This window comes from Pyxicephalus adspersus, chromosome 11 (assembly GCF_032062135.1).
Source record: "Pyxicephalus adspersus chromosome 11, UCB_Pads_2.0, whole genome shotgun sequence".
NCBI classification, from domain to species: Eukaryota; Metazoa; Chordata; class Amphibia; order Anura; family Pyxicephalidae; genus Pyxicephalus; species Pyxicephalus adspersus.
The window spans coordinates 45,945,897-45,963,522 of NC_092868.1; the positions used below are offsets into that span (position 1 = coordinate 45,945,897).

At 38.1% G+C, this 17,626-nt stretch overlaps 1 protein-coding gene across 1 annotated transcript in view; it reads left to right on the forward strand.

Moving 5' to 3' along the window:
* Positions 1–16,315, forward strand: part of RIMKLA (ribosomal modification protein rimK like family member A) — a 39,465-nt gene extending 23,150 nt beyond the window's left edge. The window contains exon 5 of the mRNA XM_072425861.1: positions 1,674–16,315. Coding sequence (XP_072281962.1) covers positions 1,674–2,110 — 437 coding nt within the window. The 3' untranslated portion in view covers positions 2,111–16,315. The remainder of the gene's footprint in view (positions 1–1,673) is intronic.
* The last annotated feature ends 1,311 nt before the right edge of the window (positions 16,316–17,626 follow it).

The window sequence follows — 17,626 nt, forward strand, 5'->3', positions numbered from 1 at the left end:
TATATAAAACTGAGGAGTAATGAGGCCCAGAGGACAAATAATGGTGCTATTTATCATATATTTTGGTAGAAAAAATGCACAGCTATTAGAAACCAAAAGTATGGCCACTTTAAGTGGCCTTGGGCCTTTAAAGCTAATGGCCGCTGGTTCCAGGAATTCCATTAGTTGGGTACAAAAACTTCCTTGTTGATGATGTTGGCATGGGACACTAAAAAGATAGCAGATAAGTACAAGGGGAGCTGAAAGATCTGTTCCAGATCCTTGGACTTATACCAAACAGGACTTGTACCCAACAAATTTTTCCCATAGGAAATAAAAGGAAAATGATTAATCCGGTCCCATGAAAAAAAATCCTATTGTTATTGGCATCTTATACATTGATGGGGCTGTATAAAATAATTTAAACACTGCGTAATACTAAAGTACATAAATACAAAAGCAATTAGATGAAATAAATGAAAATTTACCTCCCTTTACCTTACTGAGAAGAGTGAAGTGTATACTAGGATGGTGCTGAGAAGGGAGGAGGAGGAGATGTTATGTAATTCACAGAGAGTTATAGCGTGGGTTGTTCAGTGAATGGTGGCAACTGGTGTACTGACGCCCGTGGGCAGTCATGGCTTTGTCTCGAGAGAGGTAAATAAGGGTAGAGCGCGTGTTATGACTCATTTTGACCCATACAAGTTCTAGCACAAAGGTTGTATACCAAGCAAAATTTTTCTAACCAAACAGGACTTATACCAAGTTGGACTTATTCCAAAGCAGACTTATACCAAGGTACCACTGTGTCTAGTTTTGCTCTGCCCAATATGAATAATAAATAAATTTTAAAATTACTTTTGCAAGTAAATGTGAGGTCTAGAATTATTAAGAATTAAGAAATATTTTAATACTGAACATAGTTGGTACAATACATACAGAACACTTGACAACACCTTAAGGAATGCCTGTAATTCCTGAGAGTCATTTTTAAAAACTGTAACTGTTTAATTATATAATTTCAAGGTATATATATGCCTGTGTGTAGTGACTAGTAGAGCTGGTAAAATCTTCAGTTCTTCAGAATAAGGAAATGAAGATCTTATCCTCTTCTGTGAAATGCAAAATATCGTTTGATTATCATAAAGCAAGGAAGGCAGATTTATTTTTATCAGTGTCTGACTCATCCGGGGCTGACTCAGCTCTGTATTTCATATCATGGGATTCCCCTTATTACAAGTGTTTATTTCTCTACAATAAGGCTTTGGTTAATAAATAATTACAGAACCAGTTCAATTAAGAAGAGAAACCCATCAATGAACACTGTCCAGGAAGCATATCATATGCAGTGAAGTTACTTTCCCTTATATAAACCCCTGCAGTTGCCCTGCAGCCTTCTTTCACATGACTCCCTACTATACAACATTCCTATGATACTTTAGTTTTTGGGTGAGTTTGAAGAAGGAATAAAAAAGGAGGGTGGTGCTGGAACTATTTGGGCAAAATGTTTTGAAGACAATAAACAAATGTAGTTTTGTGAGGGGGGGGGGGGGGTTGTTGGACTTTAAATGGCTCCATAGGGTTGCAAAAGTTGCATTGAATTGTTCAGGATTTGTCCTCATTGGCTTCGTTATTTTACATTTTTTGGAGAAAAATAGCAAAAAAGTAACTGATTTTTTTTTTTCTTTCAACAGGCGGTGTGGGTGCCACCTTCACTCTCAGTGAACAGGGAAAAATGTTAGCTATGCAAGTATCTAGCATCCTGGGAATGGATATATGTGGCATCGACCTTCTCCTGAAAGACAACGGCTCCTTTGTGGTCTGCGAGGCTAATGCAAACGTCGGTTTTACTGAATTCGACCAGGCTTGCCATATAGATCTTGGTGTCATTATTGCAGATTATGCAATATCTCTTCTCCCCAGCCGGCCATCCAAAGAGGTGCCTGGGCTCTCCACCGCATCCGGCCCTTCGGAGAATAGCGACATACAACCAAACTCGTCTACTAGCAGCGGAGGATCCAGCTGTAGCCATGATGTCTGCGATGTCAAAGAAATCAGGGATTCAAACCATGTGCCAAAGCCATGCAAATCTGCACTGACAGATAGCGTCTGTGATGGCGTCACAGAGTAAACTACCTACCTCTTCATTTTCAATGTAATTGAATGCAATCATCAATCACGGTAGCCAGCTAGGCTCAATAGGGGGCTTGTAGAGGAATGATGAGATGTATGTTTCAAGCCACCATGGAGATGAAAATATGTAATAATTATATTGCTGCTTCCTTGTGTCCCATCAGTATTACTGATGAGATCTAATTTATTTTCTTTGCACCATTAGAGCACCTAGGGATTTGTTTGATAGGGCAGTATAAAAAAGAATAGCTCCTATTGTTTTCAATGAAACAACACAGCAACCAATCAAATCCCAGTGTTCATGTAAACGTCTGAACAGTACCAGTAGTATAATTACAGGCCATTCAAATACATTGATATGTATGGAACTGAATCATAATACAAGGTATACTATCATTGGTCTACTTGGTGGGGCTCATTTACTGCAGAGTCAAGGATGCAAAAGCCTAGAGCCTGGTGGATATACAGGGGGTCCAGCTCAAACATTCATATAACATGGGGTATAATGCAACTGGTAAAAGCCGTGTAAATGGTGGATGTCTAGGGGGTCCAGCTCAAACATTCGCGCTCCTGCATATAACAAGGGGTATAATGCAACTGGTAAAAGCCATGTATCTGCCTGTCATTTCAGAGAGGATGCACTTGTAGACAATGGGCGATTTATTGGGCTATGCCAGTAATGCTTTGGGTTGGCTTCTCTGTGTATTGCAATCCTTATCATTGTCAAACAAAGGAATGGTGTGGATGCAAATGAAAGCAGTAAAACTGCACACCGCTAATCCCTCAAATACAAAAACTTTATTGTGTCACTCCACTCATTTCCTTCTTCTTTTTCTTTGGCTTAATTGTAGAGCAGGAGGATAGGAGTAATATATATATATATATATGTATATATATATATATATATATATATGAAAATCATTCTCACCAAGGTTGGGGAAAGTGGCAGATTTTAAAGCTGCTGCCACGCCAAATGCCCCATTGCTTCCTGAATGGTTGTAAGCTTGGCAAGAGTGCCATGTCGCTCATCTCATTGGTAATTAGAGCTGCCATGTCGTCACTGTTGTTGCTGTCTGATGATGGTCAATAGAGATCCAATTCCTGTTAGTTACCTAATAACAAAACAGAAACAATACTCTTCCTTTCATTGGTAAGTAAAAGTTATATAATCCTAAGTAAAACTTTATCTCTCTTGTGTCCCTGCTGTGTAAATTCAACATCTGTGTTTGTCCCGGTGCCACTGAAAAAAACAAAAAAGAGAAGAATTCTAAAATGCTACAGTTGTCAACAGTACAGACAAATTATTGGGAAGGACCCCCAGAAGATAGCCATAAAAATTTGAAAAGTGTTTTAATCAATTGTTACTATGTCCAAAATTAAAAGAATAGTTTTTGCCCCAGAGATACCCTGCAAGGTGCTTACAGAGATCATAGATAATTGGCACAGCTTCCCTGAGATATTACATGTCTGCACCCTTCTTTATAGGCATGGATAGGTAAGCTCACCCAAAGCTGTCTTATATCTGTAGATGACTTTATTTGCTCCCTTTTTGTCACATGTGATGCTGATATTTCTGTATGGGTGGTTTTTCAAATAGTATTTGTCCTTGACATACATAATACAATATCATTTGTTATGGGCACAGTGAACATTTGCATCCGTGATATTATCAGCACCGCTATTAAGACTCATTTTCATTCTAATATTATTTGATGTTAGAGTTCTAGGACTAGGGATGTTCTCATTTTCCTGAAAATACAGAGATTTTGGCAATCTTTTGCCATTTTGCTGAAAATGTTTTGGAGTCAATAGGAAGGCTGAGATTAGGGTCCCTAAGAGGTACGAAAGTTTCTTTAATGTATCCTGGATCTATTCTTGTGGCAAAAGTGGCCATTTAATAGCTTATGTCATTTTTTTCTTGCAGGAATCTAAAAGCAGATTGTAAAACAATAACATAGAAAGTAACAGAACACAAATAAAATGTTTAAATGTACAAAACAAAATATACAAAGGACAATAATTATGATAAATGAAACTACCTAAAAGCCCACACTTTCTTTAGAAATATTCATAAAAACAGAAGACATTTTGCAAGCATTTTTAAGCAGCTTCATAAGTAATATTGAGGCTTCCGTGCCAGCGTGGCGTCAGAAAATGCTACAAAATCAGTTTCAATGAAATCACTTTCTCATCGCCATGTGTGATTAGTTGGGTGGTAAATGAAGGCTAGAGGTCTGTTCATCGGGTTTTTAGTAGCTGTGTAGGGGAATTCTTAGAAATCTTGTTTCGGTTTGCTCTGTTCACACTTGGGGATTGTGGTCTAGGGCACTTAGAAAATTTCCTGCATGCATCATTCATCTATTGGTGGTCTTACCGGAGATTTGTTCAAAAACCCTTCTTCTTTTAAACACACAAAAAAAATTGTCAATGCTTCAGAAAATAAATATAAAACTACAACCAAAAATGTGCATGTGGACGGAATATTCACCTATTCACACTTAAAGTGTTCATTATTATAATAATCTATCCCTGAGGATGAGTTGGAATGATCTATAATGAGTAGGGATGACTGGGAATGGGTGTAGATTCTGTCCCCATACACACTACAAACCCCTTTAAAATATATTTTTACCGTAAATGTTCATAAATAACCACCTGCCAGGCATTTTGTAAGGATTTTGGTGTAAATGGGGGGCGTTTGGTTCAGGGTAAGGCATAAGCTACAAAGTCAAGCTCATTTAAGAGAACGTCTTTCCTAATTAAGGCTGACATTGCTGACCTAATATTGAAAATTCTAGGCGTCTGGCTGTCATGCTGATTGAGGGATTTTAATGCTTTCTGAGTGAATGAACTGGACAAGTATGAAGGTCAGGAGTCCTGAATTCAAGTTGCTTAAGATCAGTTCTGAGAAGGAGGTCAATCTTCAAATCTCATTAAGTACAGATAAAAGGTTACTGTATTGGGTGAGGGTTGGGATATTAGTTATGGCTTAAATTAAGTTGATTTATTTATAATGGTTCACATTCATCCAAGTAATGGTATCTTTAGTAGGAGTTCCTCAAAGTCAGCTTCAACATTACAAGAACAAGTGCAGTTGAAAGTGACCGACTACTACTAGATAGTTAAGGTAATAGTCATACTTTGGAATTAGATTGAGAGTTTGGTTGATAGTTATTGTTGAAAGTGTAGGATATTGTTATTACACAGTATTTATATAGCACCATCATATTATGCAGCACTGTACAAAGTCCGTAGACACTAGCTGTTCCTCAAAGGGGCCCACAATCTAATGCCCCTACCATAGTCATATGTCTTTATTACAGTCTATGGTCAATTTTGGGGGGTAGCCAATTAACCTAACTGCATGTTTTTGGGATGTGGGAGGAAACTGGAGTGCCGGGAGGAAACCCACGCAAACACGGGGAGAACCTACAAAATCCATGCAGATAGTGTCCTGGCCAGGATACGAACCTGGGACTTAGTGCCTCTGATGCCACCATGCTGCCCCAGGTTGGGGGTTATGGTTGGGGTTTTATAGGTTATGCTTGGGGGTTAGGTTGACAGTTAGGTTAGATTAGGTTTACAGTATTAATCTATGTGATAAATGAACAACAACATATCACCTGTGCCAATGTGTCAATGCCAATTACATACAGACAGTGCAAATTCACTTCTATACAATGTTTTGGTGCTGAAAATTTCAGAACAGCCATGCCAGTATTTAAACACTGGAAAACAACGTTCCAGCCTTTGAGGCCCATCTATCTAGACAGCTGACTATGCAACTAAGCAATACAGGAAAAGCACCTGTGTTTTTGGATTAGCAAATACTGCTCTTGTATACATAGGTATTTAAAGCCAATGTAATTACTGTTAGAAAAGTAAAATATAACTTTTATTGTATCTATAAAGTCATATAATCATAGTCAGGAGCCCTCTCGGAAGCTTACATGAAAATGTAGTATTCGGGTGTGGAGCCTTCTTTTATTGGTATAACTTTATGAATTCTGTATGCTTATTTCTAAAAGTATTCTACACAGTAATTCAACTTCAGTATACTACATTCATATTCTTAGAAATAGCTCTGATTGCTATAGGAACTTGGCACAGAGGTATGGAACTTTGCATAGGATAGTAGAATCCTGTTTCTTTATTCTGTTTCTCTTCAATGTAAAGCTAAATCATTATTGCACCATCCAGCAAGGGTTAGATCTTTTTGCAAGGCTGGGGCTATGAACTCTGGATAAAAGATATTGCTGCCGTTATGGATATAACAATTATGGCTATAAGAGACAATTCCTGTTGAATTGAAGCAAAACTCACAAATCAATAGCAAGCAACCAGAGTAGGGGCCATTATTGATGGATGTTGAACTTACGTCAAAAGCATCAGTCTAACGTCAGTTCAAGATGCTTCTGAGATGATTTAGTGTTCACTGACATGTATATTTGATCTACCGTTGACCAGCTTTGGACCTGCATTAGTATTCCCATTGACAGATAATGCAAAATCCCATTGACACAGACCCCTAATCCTTTAACATTGTTCTAATAAACTAGGTAAATGTGAAATCTGATCATTGTCCTTTGGTGATTATCTTGAGCATTGGACAAGCTAAAATAGTAACCAAGGGCTTGCCCAGGTGGATGGTAAAATTTGCAGTTTCTTAGTGAAAACATCAACCTCCCTCATTGGGCTTGATGTATTAAAGCTCTCAAAGGCTGGAGAGGATATACTTTCATCAGTGAAGCTGGGTGATCCAGCAAACCTGGAATGGATTTCTTTAAAGGTCATTTGCTAGCAAATGTTTTGAATCCTGGACCAGATGCATTCCAGGTTTGCTTGATCACCCAGCTTTAATAAATTAGGCCCACTGAAATGTGAACGGATAAAAATTGCTTTTTTTTTTTTACAGCTGGTGCAGTTGTTTTGTGTTGTGGGGAAGTTCTGACATGGTGGTATCTCATGGATGGTTAGGCTGCTCTTCAGCTTCAGTGGAAATCATTCACTACTGCAGTTTGATAATATTACACTTGGAAAAAGTTTCACCCTACCAAGGTTAAAGCAGGGAAATCATTATTTTATTTAAAAGCAACCCCCTATCATGCAGGCTTTGTCCTACAACTTTAAAATCTGCATGTCAGGATTATTAGTGCACCTGTTGTATTTCCAGGCTGCTCAGATGTGAGCATTGCAAGTCTCATAGACTCCAGGACTGCCATCATGTTTCCACCTACCTCTCCTCCAAGCCATTCACAAAACAAAGCTTGGTGCTGTGTGTGTTGTAAATAGCAAGGAGAAAAGAGAAGGGGAAGATATGACCACATTTCTGGGGTTTATGAGGCCAATACCGGCGAGCTGTACTAATCCCTGCATAAGAATGCTGTTGAGCCATCAAAACATTAACATGTGGCACTTTTCCTTTAAATTAGAAAATTTAAATTATTCTTTTTGAAAGAGAAGTATGATTCATTGGAGAAGAAGGAGAAGTAATGCAATACGCATTATGTCACAATTGTGTACTTGGATAAGTTGTGAAAATGTTTTTTAAAATGTGCAGTGCATATCACACCCAAACACATGACTATGGTGAAGAATGGACATGCAAGAAGGGAATGCATGCAAAAACCTGAAACCTGCAATGCTCTGCTGCCCCACCAACAAAAAACGTCACATATCAAACCTGTATATATATTGACGAAATGTAATTTTTTATTGCTGCTGACATAATCATCTAAAATCTGTAGGTTTAACAACTTCCCATTATCGTTTCTTACAAAACTGAGATTGGACTGTCATTCTAATATATTTCAGGCACAGGGAGCTGGGGATAGGGGGGGTCTTTAGAAGTGGAAACACAGGGAGTCTCTTATCAAGTTGTGATGTTCATTTATGATCCAGTTATATGATTCAAGTTCTGAATATTGGTGCCGTCTTAATTGAGTAATACCATATAGGCAGCTACAAGAAAATGCATTCATATTAAATAACGGAACATAATATAACTGATTGTTGAGCTTGCCAAATGCAAACAAGTCTTTTACCAAACAAAAGAGTTTTAGGATTTTTTGTTGGGGCGCTTGGGATTTTCATATAGCTCAGCATTCAGTAGGATCAAATGGAATATAAAATGTGGCAATCGATAAAACCTGTGAGCTTGTACCTAACTGCTAATATCAATGCATATGGCGGAGCTTGGAGAATGGGAACGCATGTTGTCCAATAATGGGCTGAGTTTAGGAAAGCTTAAAGTAAAATTTAAAGCTAAAGCTTTGAGTATGGAATTGTTAACACCCCTATTACTTTTTTCCTGTTTGCATTGAATTAGAGACATTTCTTCCTACTTCCCATTTTAGACACAACAAGATGAGAGAGCAAGGTAAGGAAACCCCTTCCTGTACAGTTGTCAATGATCAATTAAAGAAATGGGATCCTGGGCAAATATAAGGAGGGGGCCCCAAATGCATAGAATCCAAGCCCCTTATACTCCTGCCGTTTTCACATTTGGAATCCTGGCAATTTCCCAGTTTGCCCTATATCATACCCAGCCCTGCATATGAATATTGCCCCACTGTTCCTGTTCTAGAAATGTTGAATTGTTTCTTAATTTAAATCCTAGTGACCATATTTACAGGACAAATGAGAGTGACACAGAAAGCAATAAAAACCTAAGACGCTATGGGAAAAGATGACCAGAAAGATATTGATCAGAAGTAACAAAAAATTAGTAGTATTCGTTGCTAATCCTACGCGTTTCAAGGCAATAGACATCTCTCCTTCACCAGGGTTGAATACTGAATGCCAAGAAAGGAACTGGACAACAAGCAGTGTAATCTGTAATGTGAAGTCCATCAGGGTAGCAGCATGGATGCACGTATCAGCAATAAATATAAAAAATGCATATTCGATCCAAAAATGTTTTAAAAATGGTTTAGATGAACATTAATCTTAAGTTTTACTTTTGCCGAAATAGGAAAAAATTGGATATACTATATCTAGGCATAATTATTGGCTCAAAGCTATGCAAATGCTTTAATGCTGAAATTATTGACTTGAAGCACTTATTTACGTGCATGGATTTGAAGGAATTAATTAAAATGGTATTGATCCAGTGAAAATAAATATACATGTGAATTGTTATTAAATGATTTGTATTTTGATGCAGAAAGGGATTTTTAGAGAAATTGTTTTGATTTGGGAAGTAACAAAGATAAGTGATGGTCCTTAAGGGGAAACTTTGCAGGGGGTGAAGAAATGAAAGTTTTGTTGGATTATTTGGGCATTACAGGGAGTCCTGGACTTAATGTTTCTAGGTCTTGCTGAAAGAATTTAGCTATGGGGCAATTATACCATATGTGGACATAAAGGAGGGTAAGGGTATAAACAGCTGTTTCTTTAGTTGTTCTAAGTCCATTACACTGCATCACAAAAAAATAAATATTGTCCGCTACTTGGTCTAATCCATGTGTTCAATACTAATGCAAGTGCACTGAATCCAAATCTGCAGTCTGATTTTGCCTAGGAAGTCAGGATCTTAAGTTAATTACGCATATAGATGCGGCTAGCTACATTCTCTCATTCTGCAGTTACTATGTAATCTCTATGCATAACTTTTGCCTCATAGTTCCATGACATTACAAAATGTAGTTATATGTTGCATTTACAACATATTACACATAAATCACCTTATCACTTTTTAACACACATGTACACTTCAGAAGTGTTTAAGGCACTTGTTTTTGCGTTTGTGGCCCTCCGCTGTGTCCCCTCGCCAGAAACTAGCAGTAGTCGCCCATCTTGTTGGGGTTGCACCGGCCTTGATATCTTGTTTCCATAACAGAAATGTCCTGGTGGAACCTTTCCCCTTGTTTATCACTCACATCACCAAAATTTTGTGGAAAGAAGTCCAGATGGGAATATAAGAAATTAATTTTAAGTGACATTCCGGAGCCAAGTTGATAGTATACTGTTAGCATGTTGTTATGAGTTCAGCATGGTTTTCAGCTCCCTGGTTTTTTTTGCAACTAGCACAAATGAATCTCAAGCAGCAAGTTCAAGTGGGTTGAGTTTGTCTCTGAATGTGGCATCTGTTATAACTTTTCCAAACTTATCCTTCAGATACTCAAAAACCCCTACCATCACGATCCATTGCAACGACAACATTTTTCATTAATCCAAGTTTATTATGAAGTGGCGGGAGATAAACTTTCTGTGGATCAATGAGTGATTTATGCTTTACTGGCCAACAGTGTGTTCAGGTCTGGGTGGCCATTCTTTCAAATTATTATTATTATTATTATTATTATTAATAAACAGGATTTATATAGCGCCAACATATTACGTAGCACTGTACATTGTAATGGTTGCTGTCACCACTACTGTTCCACAGCACAGAATGCACAAATATTTTGTATATCCCAATTTCAGGCTAAGAAGGAGTTCCACTGCCTTCAAGTCACCACAAACGTTCCACTTGTGTTCTGAATAGTTAATCAATTTCAAAATGACCTCCATGGATTCGTATGTCTCTTTCATTCCCTCGGCATGAGCAAGAGGAACAGAAAGTTTTTTACCTTTATGCAGCAATACAGCTTTCAAACTTGCTTTGGTCGAGTCTATGAACAATCTCCACTGCTCTGTTATGTATTCGCAACCTAACTCTATCACCACTCACATCGGTACAGAAGCAAATGTAGTTTTCCAGCATGTAATTACCTGCGAACTTTGTGTGACAATCACGAAAATGTGAAGTTGTTGTTCCTTTTTGTTGCAAATTCCACTCCTTTAATCTGGAGGCTAACAGTTCAGACTTCACTTTTGGCAAAGACAGGTTCTTACTAGATCATCTAAATCTGATTGGCTTACAAAATGTGGCTTACCCTGTTCAAATTGGGGTTCATAACATTCATTAACATCGACATCCTCCTCCTGTTCCCAATCTGAGCTGTCACTGTCAGTAACAATAGACAGGAGGGACTGGCACTGGATTCTCTGCATCATGTGGCACTGGCTTCAGAGCAGATTCACAATCAGGACAGACGATTTTTGACTTAGTCTTCTTCAAAAACTCACCAATTTTATTCATACAGAAGTAGCAGTCAGAGTAATGGTCTTTTGGCTCACACCATAGGCACAGCAAAAGGCATTTTTTACCTTTTCCAATTCAATCATTGTGTTAGGCCAACGTAACACACCGAACAGCAGATATGAGGTGCCCAGCTTTTATCCTGATCTCCAATATCACATCCAAAGTAATACTTGTAAGCAAATTTCACCTTTTTGGTTAGAATTTTGTGTTGATCACAGGGGGGTATATTTGCCACAAATGTATTAAAAATTGTCCGATTTATTAACTCAGCGGCGCCTATTCATCTTTAGCTCAAAACAGACTCACTATGGCCTAGCTGTACTATCAAATAAGATGGTTTTGCATTAGAGATAAGCCCTTGGTCCATTTTGCCTTATATACCAATTTCTGACGTCATCTCACTGACTTGCCCAGACATGCCCAGCCACTGCTGGAACATGCATACCACCAGGGGGCGTGATTCAGCTAAGGGGGCAGCAGGCATAGTGGTAGCTGCAACTGTTATAATGTTCCCATGTAAAAATACATTACCCAATTTCCGACTATTTGAACAGATAAATCGTTGTTGTGCAGTGCAAGGGAAATGGCTTAATACGTGCTGATTATTGCTCCAGCTAAGCAGCTCTCATATGCAAAGCGGGTCTTAAGGGGAATAATCTAAAAAGTCTATGAATCTATAGGTCCAGAGATATAAATTTTTTTAGCCTTTAGATGACATAACATAGAATATCCAACATATTTCATGAGTTACAATGGTCCCTATTGTTCAGAGCTTAGGAAGCCTGAGTGGAACTGGAAGACAGGACTCTGAAGGAATTGTGAGGATACAGTGGCTAAGTTGTCTTTTGTATCTAGAAGTGTTACAATTCAATTCAAACATTCAATGAATTCCCAATAGTGTTACAGAAGTCTAGTGGATTCAATAGTGTTGTGCTTGTCTGGTACATCCAATCGTATTATGGCAGTCTAGTAAATGCAGTAGTCTTATGGCAGTCCAGCGGATCTATTAGTGTTACAGTCATCTAGTTAATTTATAAGTGTTATAGCCATCCAGTAGATCCAATAGTATTGCGACAGTCTGGTACAGCCTATCACAATATGGCAGTCTAGTGGACCTATTAGTGTCACGGCAGTCTAGTGGATCCAATATTGCTGTGGCAGTCTAGTGGATGCAAGAGCACTGCATCAGTCCAGTAGGTCCAATAGTATTATGGTAGTCTAGTGCAGTGGCCCCACGGACTCGGGACCGTGCATGCGTGGGGAGCCATGTGTCACTCAAAGGGGAAGAAAAATCCCCCAGACCCGGGGACATGGTCCGCGGCTTTGACCAGGCAGATCGGCCAGAGCCGCGGACCACCGGTTGGCGACCACTGGTCTGGGGGATTCAATAGGGTTTTAATATATAATTGGATACAAAAGTATTACAGCAAACCAGTAGATCCAATGATCCTACAGCAGTTTGGTAGATCCAATAGTGTTATGGCATTCTGGTGGATCCAATAGTGTTGTGGTCGTCTAGTGGATCCAATAATGTTACAACAGTCTAATAGATCTATTAAGGTTTGTAAAATCACAATGGTTCTGATTTATCTGAACATATAAATGGCTAAAATATATATATGAAAGTTTACAAAATGTAGCCACCTGGTGCTGGTTTAATTTGAATTCAGAACATGTTTTGTCAAGTCCTGCAGGAATGAATAAATACCAACAGATTTTTGGAGAAATTTTGCTCCAGGCTTCTACAACATTGGTCAAGCAATCAAAAGTCTAGGCAAGAAGCAATACAAACAGTGATTGGCAACTAAAGCGGAAATCAAATGATCCAATGCCGAAGTTTTAGGTGATGTTGGATGAGATTTACTGATTCCATCACAGCTATTGAACCTAATTCTGAAATTCAGATAAATCAGTAGGCCACATATCATTGTTACCATAAATCACTAGGGCACATATCAACATTACCAAATCATAGTAATATTTTGAGTGAAAATGAAAACTGATCTTGAGTTTCCTATTTCATATCATAAGCCTATATCTCACCTCTGGGTGGTAGTGGCATTGAAGTTGAGGATTCTGGTACACTTGCAGGATCAGCAAGACATAATCACTTTGCAGCACAACTGAGCATGAAGAATGGCCTACAGAATATGCAAACATGGCTGCTGCTTGATATCTATAGAATTGCAAGCTACATGTATGCAGGCACTAAGCATGAGCTTCTCTTGTTTGCTACCTTTGGTCCATTCAGTGCAAAAGTCCTGATCCAGCCAGGGCTGTCCACCATTATCCCTTCCGGCTTATATGTGGGACCACAAAACAATTCATTCATTGGTATGAAGATAAGAATTAGGTTGTTTTTTAGTTTAGCAGACAACTAGGCAGGGCAAAACTAAAAGCTGAGTACACAATGTGCATGTTTGGAGAAGACATACTGCATTTGTTCCTTTTCTTTTTGCCCTGACATTTTCTTTAAGCCTTTTCTTAGCCATAAGAGGGCAATAAAAGTAATTATTTGAATGTAGTGAATACACATTTTACAAACTAGATTTTTGGCGTATTAGTTTAAGTATGATTAGCATTTATTTATTAGGCATTTATTTAATAACAGCAGTAAAAACAAAGAGGGATTTCACCCAATCGGTTGATAGCACCTGTACCAACAAATGCTGATTTCTGGTTAGCGTTCTCTGCAATGATACTAAATAGACCCCTACGATGTTTTAGGTTTACTGACCTTATCGTGGTACGTTCATAACTGACATGCAACAATGGCTGCCTGCAGAGTGCCAGCACTTTCTCACAAAGGGTATTGTGTATGGTTTTATGAGCATGACAGCATATAGTACTTAACAGAAGATGAAGTATTGGCTAATGAGTCATTTTAGGTCTTTGAAGTATTGTATTATGATGTCTTATAAAACAGATTTACAGTGCTTCATAAATGTAAGTCACTGTGCTAACAAAAAATCTTACAGGAAATGTACAAAGACTACCCTATGTACCCTACTGAAGTGAAGGTGGGTCCTTGTAAAGGGAGTGAAAAACAGCCAAAGGCTATTCATCAAGTTTTATGTTTTATTACCTAGGAAAATGAAGCATGATATCTGGCTGCAACAACAGCTTCAATATTTCTCTATTTTTTATGATACAAATCAGAATTTTAGTATTGAATTTTGTCCTAGAATTAGCTGAAAGATTTATAGAATTTATGGATATCAGTACTGAATGGATTGCCTAATGTGTATATAAGGCATTGCCAGCATTGGGTCTGATTTAATAAAGCTCCTCAAGATTGGAGACCATAGATTATCATGGGAGATCCTGAGTGATCCAGCAAAAGGATCCACCTCCCCAGTCTTGGAGAGCTTTAATAAATCAAGCCATTACATTTAGTGTGTCCAAAATGGCTTAAAACCCCATTTTATAGACATATCCTCTATTTATGTAATAAAATGGCCATACACCAACCATAGTTATGTTGGTCTGGGAGCCTAACTGGATGAAAACTGTTTAATTGAGTGTGGACAGTGATTGGCCAATGTGGTTATTTTGCCCAAATGTGGGCTTTTGGCAGCAGTTGGATTGGATAGGACAAGCATCAAAAGCTGAGCCAATGTGGTTACATTTTGCCAAAATATGGGCATTTAGTGCTTGTTGGATTAGATGGGACAAGCGTTTTAATGTTTTATGGGTTTTCTATGTATGAAACTGCTGAGAGTTGTACAAAGAATGATTTCACACACAAACCCATTTAAATACACGAGTGTAGCTGGCCTTGGCTACATGGGAACTATGCAGTTGCACAGGACACCAACATATGGCAGGACCCAAGAAGTATTATGATATACAGTAGGCACTAGGTATTTCTACTACCCTCTGATGTTTATAACAACAAACTCATGCTCCCTCATTGGTCTAAACTCTGCTTTTCAAAAGCCATCTCAGCACCCTGGAATCTTGCAGAGGAATGGGGTGGCCAATTAGCAATGCCAACACTTTTGCCGTTTCTGCAAAGTGAAGTGCTATTAGCAAGCTGCAATGTATACTGCAATCTTTACCTACCTACAGAAAATCAAAGGCTGCGTGGCAGTACAAACTGTGTTTGACAAATGTTACATCACCCTCCATGAGGGAGGAAGCCATCATAGAAGGATGTTTGCTTGGGTGCCCCATTGAATAACAAGCTTCTACAGTGCTGAGATAGCGTTCACAAAGCAAAATGCTCATTGGTTACAGTTAACGTGAACAAGGTTTTTTTTAATCACTGGGATTGGTCTCTTTTATCACATGGGACGTCTTAGAACCTTGTCTTGGAAGGCCTGCCCACGAGGAACTTAGAGAATTTTTCTGAATAGCTTTAGATGGCTGTACTGCTTTGTGCTGGATTTAGCATGAAAATGAAGCATGTTATACCTAGTTTAGAATGTTTAAAAAAAGGTTATTTCACTAATAAGTGTCTACACAGTACACCACAGAAGTACAGCCAACAACAAGGAGTCATGTTTTAATCCTAATGTCCAATTTTCTATGGTCACTCCCTATGTCCGGCTGTGTTGCCGCAAATTATTTGTGACTAAAACCTGTACTGCTGAAAACAACAGAATTCTGAATGGCAGACACTGTGAAAATGTTATGCACAAGTGAAAATAATCTTAGAAATTAAAAAATCACTACTTCAAGCCTTACTTCACCAGAAATGTACCATTCGAGCATTGTGAGTGCACTGTATGTATCATGAGGCATGAGCAATCCAACGTGTACAAATAGATTAGGTATATAAATATTGAATTGTAAGCTATAATGTAAAATGTAAGCGTGCTAATTGCTTGTATCTCACAATGCCTATTAATGTGTCAATAAATGTTCACACATGTAAATAAATGTAAAAAGAAAAAAAACAATGTTAAGTAAAAATTATTTATTAAAAGCCGGTTAATGTATCATATTATTTTTTTGTTTGCAGGGGGGAGTCACCCAGTGGACTCAATCTCTATACCTGCATTTTACTATTCTTTAAATTCACAATAGCAATGGAACACCAAAATGACTGTTTTGCGCTAAATATGATGGAAAAAAATAATTTCTTAATAAACTTGCTGGTCCAAGATACAATGTTGTTTTATTTTATTGTTATTATTTTTTTTGACTTTAGATAAAAAAGAAATTAAAACTAAACTCCAGGCTTGTTAAAAATATATTGAGCCACATTTAATATTGAGTCTGATTTATTAAAGCTCTCCAAGACTTGAGAAGATAGATTATCATGGGAAAACCTGGGTTATTTAACAAACCTGGAATGGATCTGGTCCGGGATTGAAAATATTTGCCAAGTAGCAGATGATTTTTAAGAAATCCATTTTAGGTTTTCTGGATCACCCAGGTTCCGATGAACCCATGAGTGGCTGCCTTCTCCAGACTTGGGGAGCTTTGATAAATCAGGCCCAATGTGTTCTTACAGTGTATCTTTACCAAAAAAACTTTATTTATATTTTCTATTGGATAGAATAGAGAAAGGTAATTATTTCTATCTGGGGCATAATTGGAGAGCCTTCCACTTACTTGGGGAAAACATTTCACCAGGGAGGAAAAGAGGGGAAATTTGCATCAGGGAAACAAAAAAAGTCTGACTTGGTTTGTCAACTGTCGACTTTAGGGTGACTCACAAGCAAAAACATGGTATGACGTTGCTAAGACCTGTTCCTGACTATATCACTCATTTTACTATCCCAGCCTATCGCTCAACAGAAACACTTTTTTGTTCTTCTGTGCAAGGGGAAAAATGAAAATTGGAAAATATTTACTGCTTTCTAATTATTTCATCATATGTTACAGTCAATAAGAGTAATGTTTGCTTTTCTGTTGTTATATGGGAGAAGGAAAGGGAGATCTGATTCTATTTTACATACACATGGTGGGTGAGTATTACTGATTGGGAACACAGGATAAAATAACATGGGTATGGTAAGTAGGCCAAAAGAACCAATTAAGTTTCCGTATCGGGCAATTGCCCATGTCAGACTGGATTTTTGGGTCCACTATGCCGTTTTATTTCAGCCAGTCCATATGAAACCAGTTTTCGTAAATGCTGTAGAATTATCTCAACTCATTGTTTTTATGTCTACAATGTACACTTGCCATGGCCATTAGAAAATGAAAACCATTATTAGCAAGAGAGGTGAGGGTCTGGAACCCCTGTGAGTATTTATTGTATCTGAAAAGAGTTACCCTCTGTATGAATCCTTATGATCACAGGGATTGCAACTGCTAAATCCAAGAATTGGAGCTGTCATCAGAGCTGGTGGGGAGATTTTGCAATGAGGACACCTGTTCTAGTGACAACAGTCTAAGTGGAGTTTCTTTCTTCTTTGGGTTGAAATAAAACACAGATGGCAAGAAATAAAATTCTAATGAGGGTTTTAACCA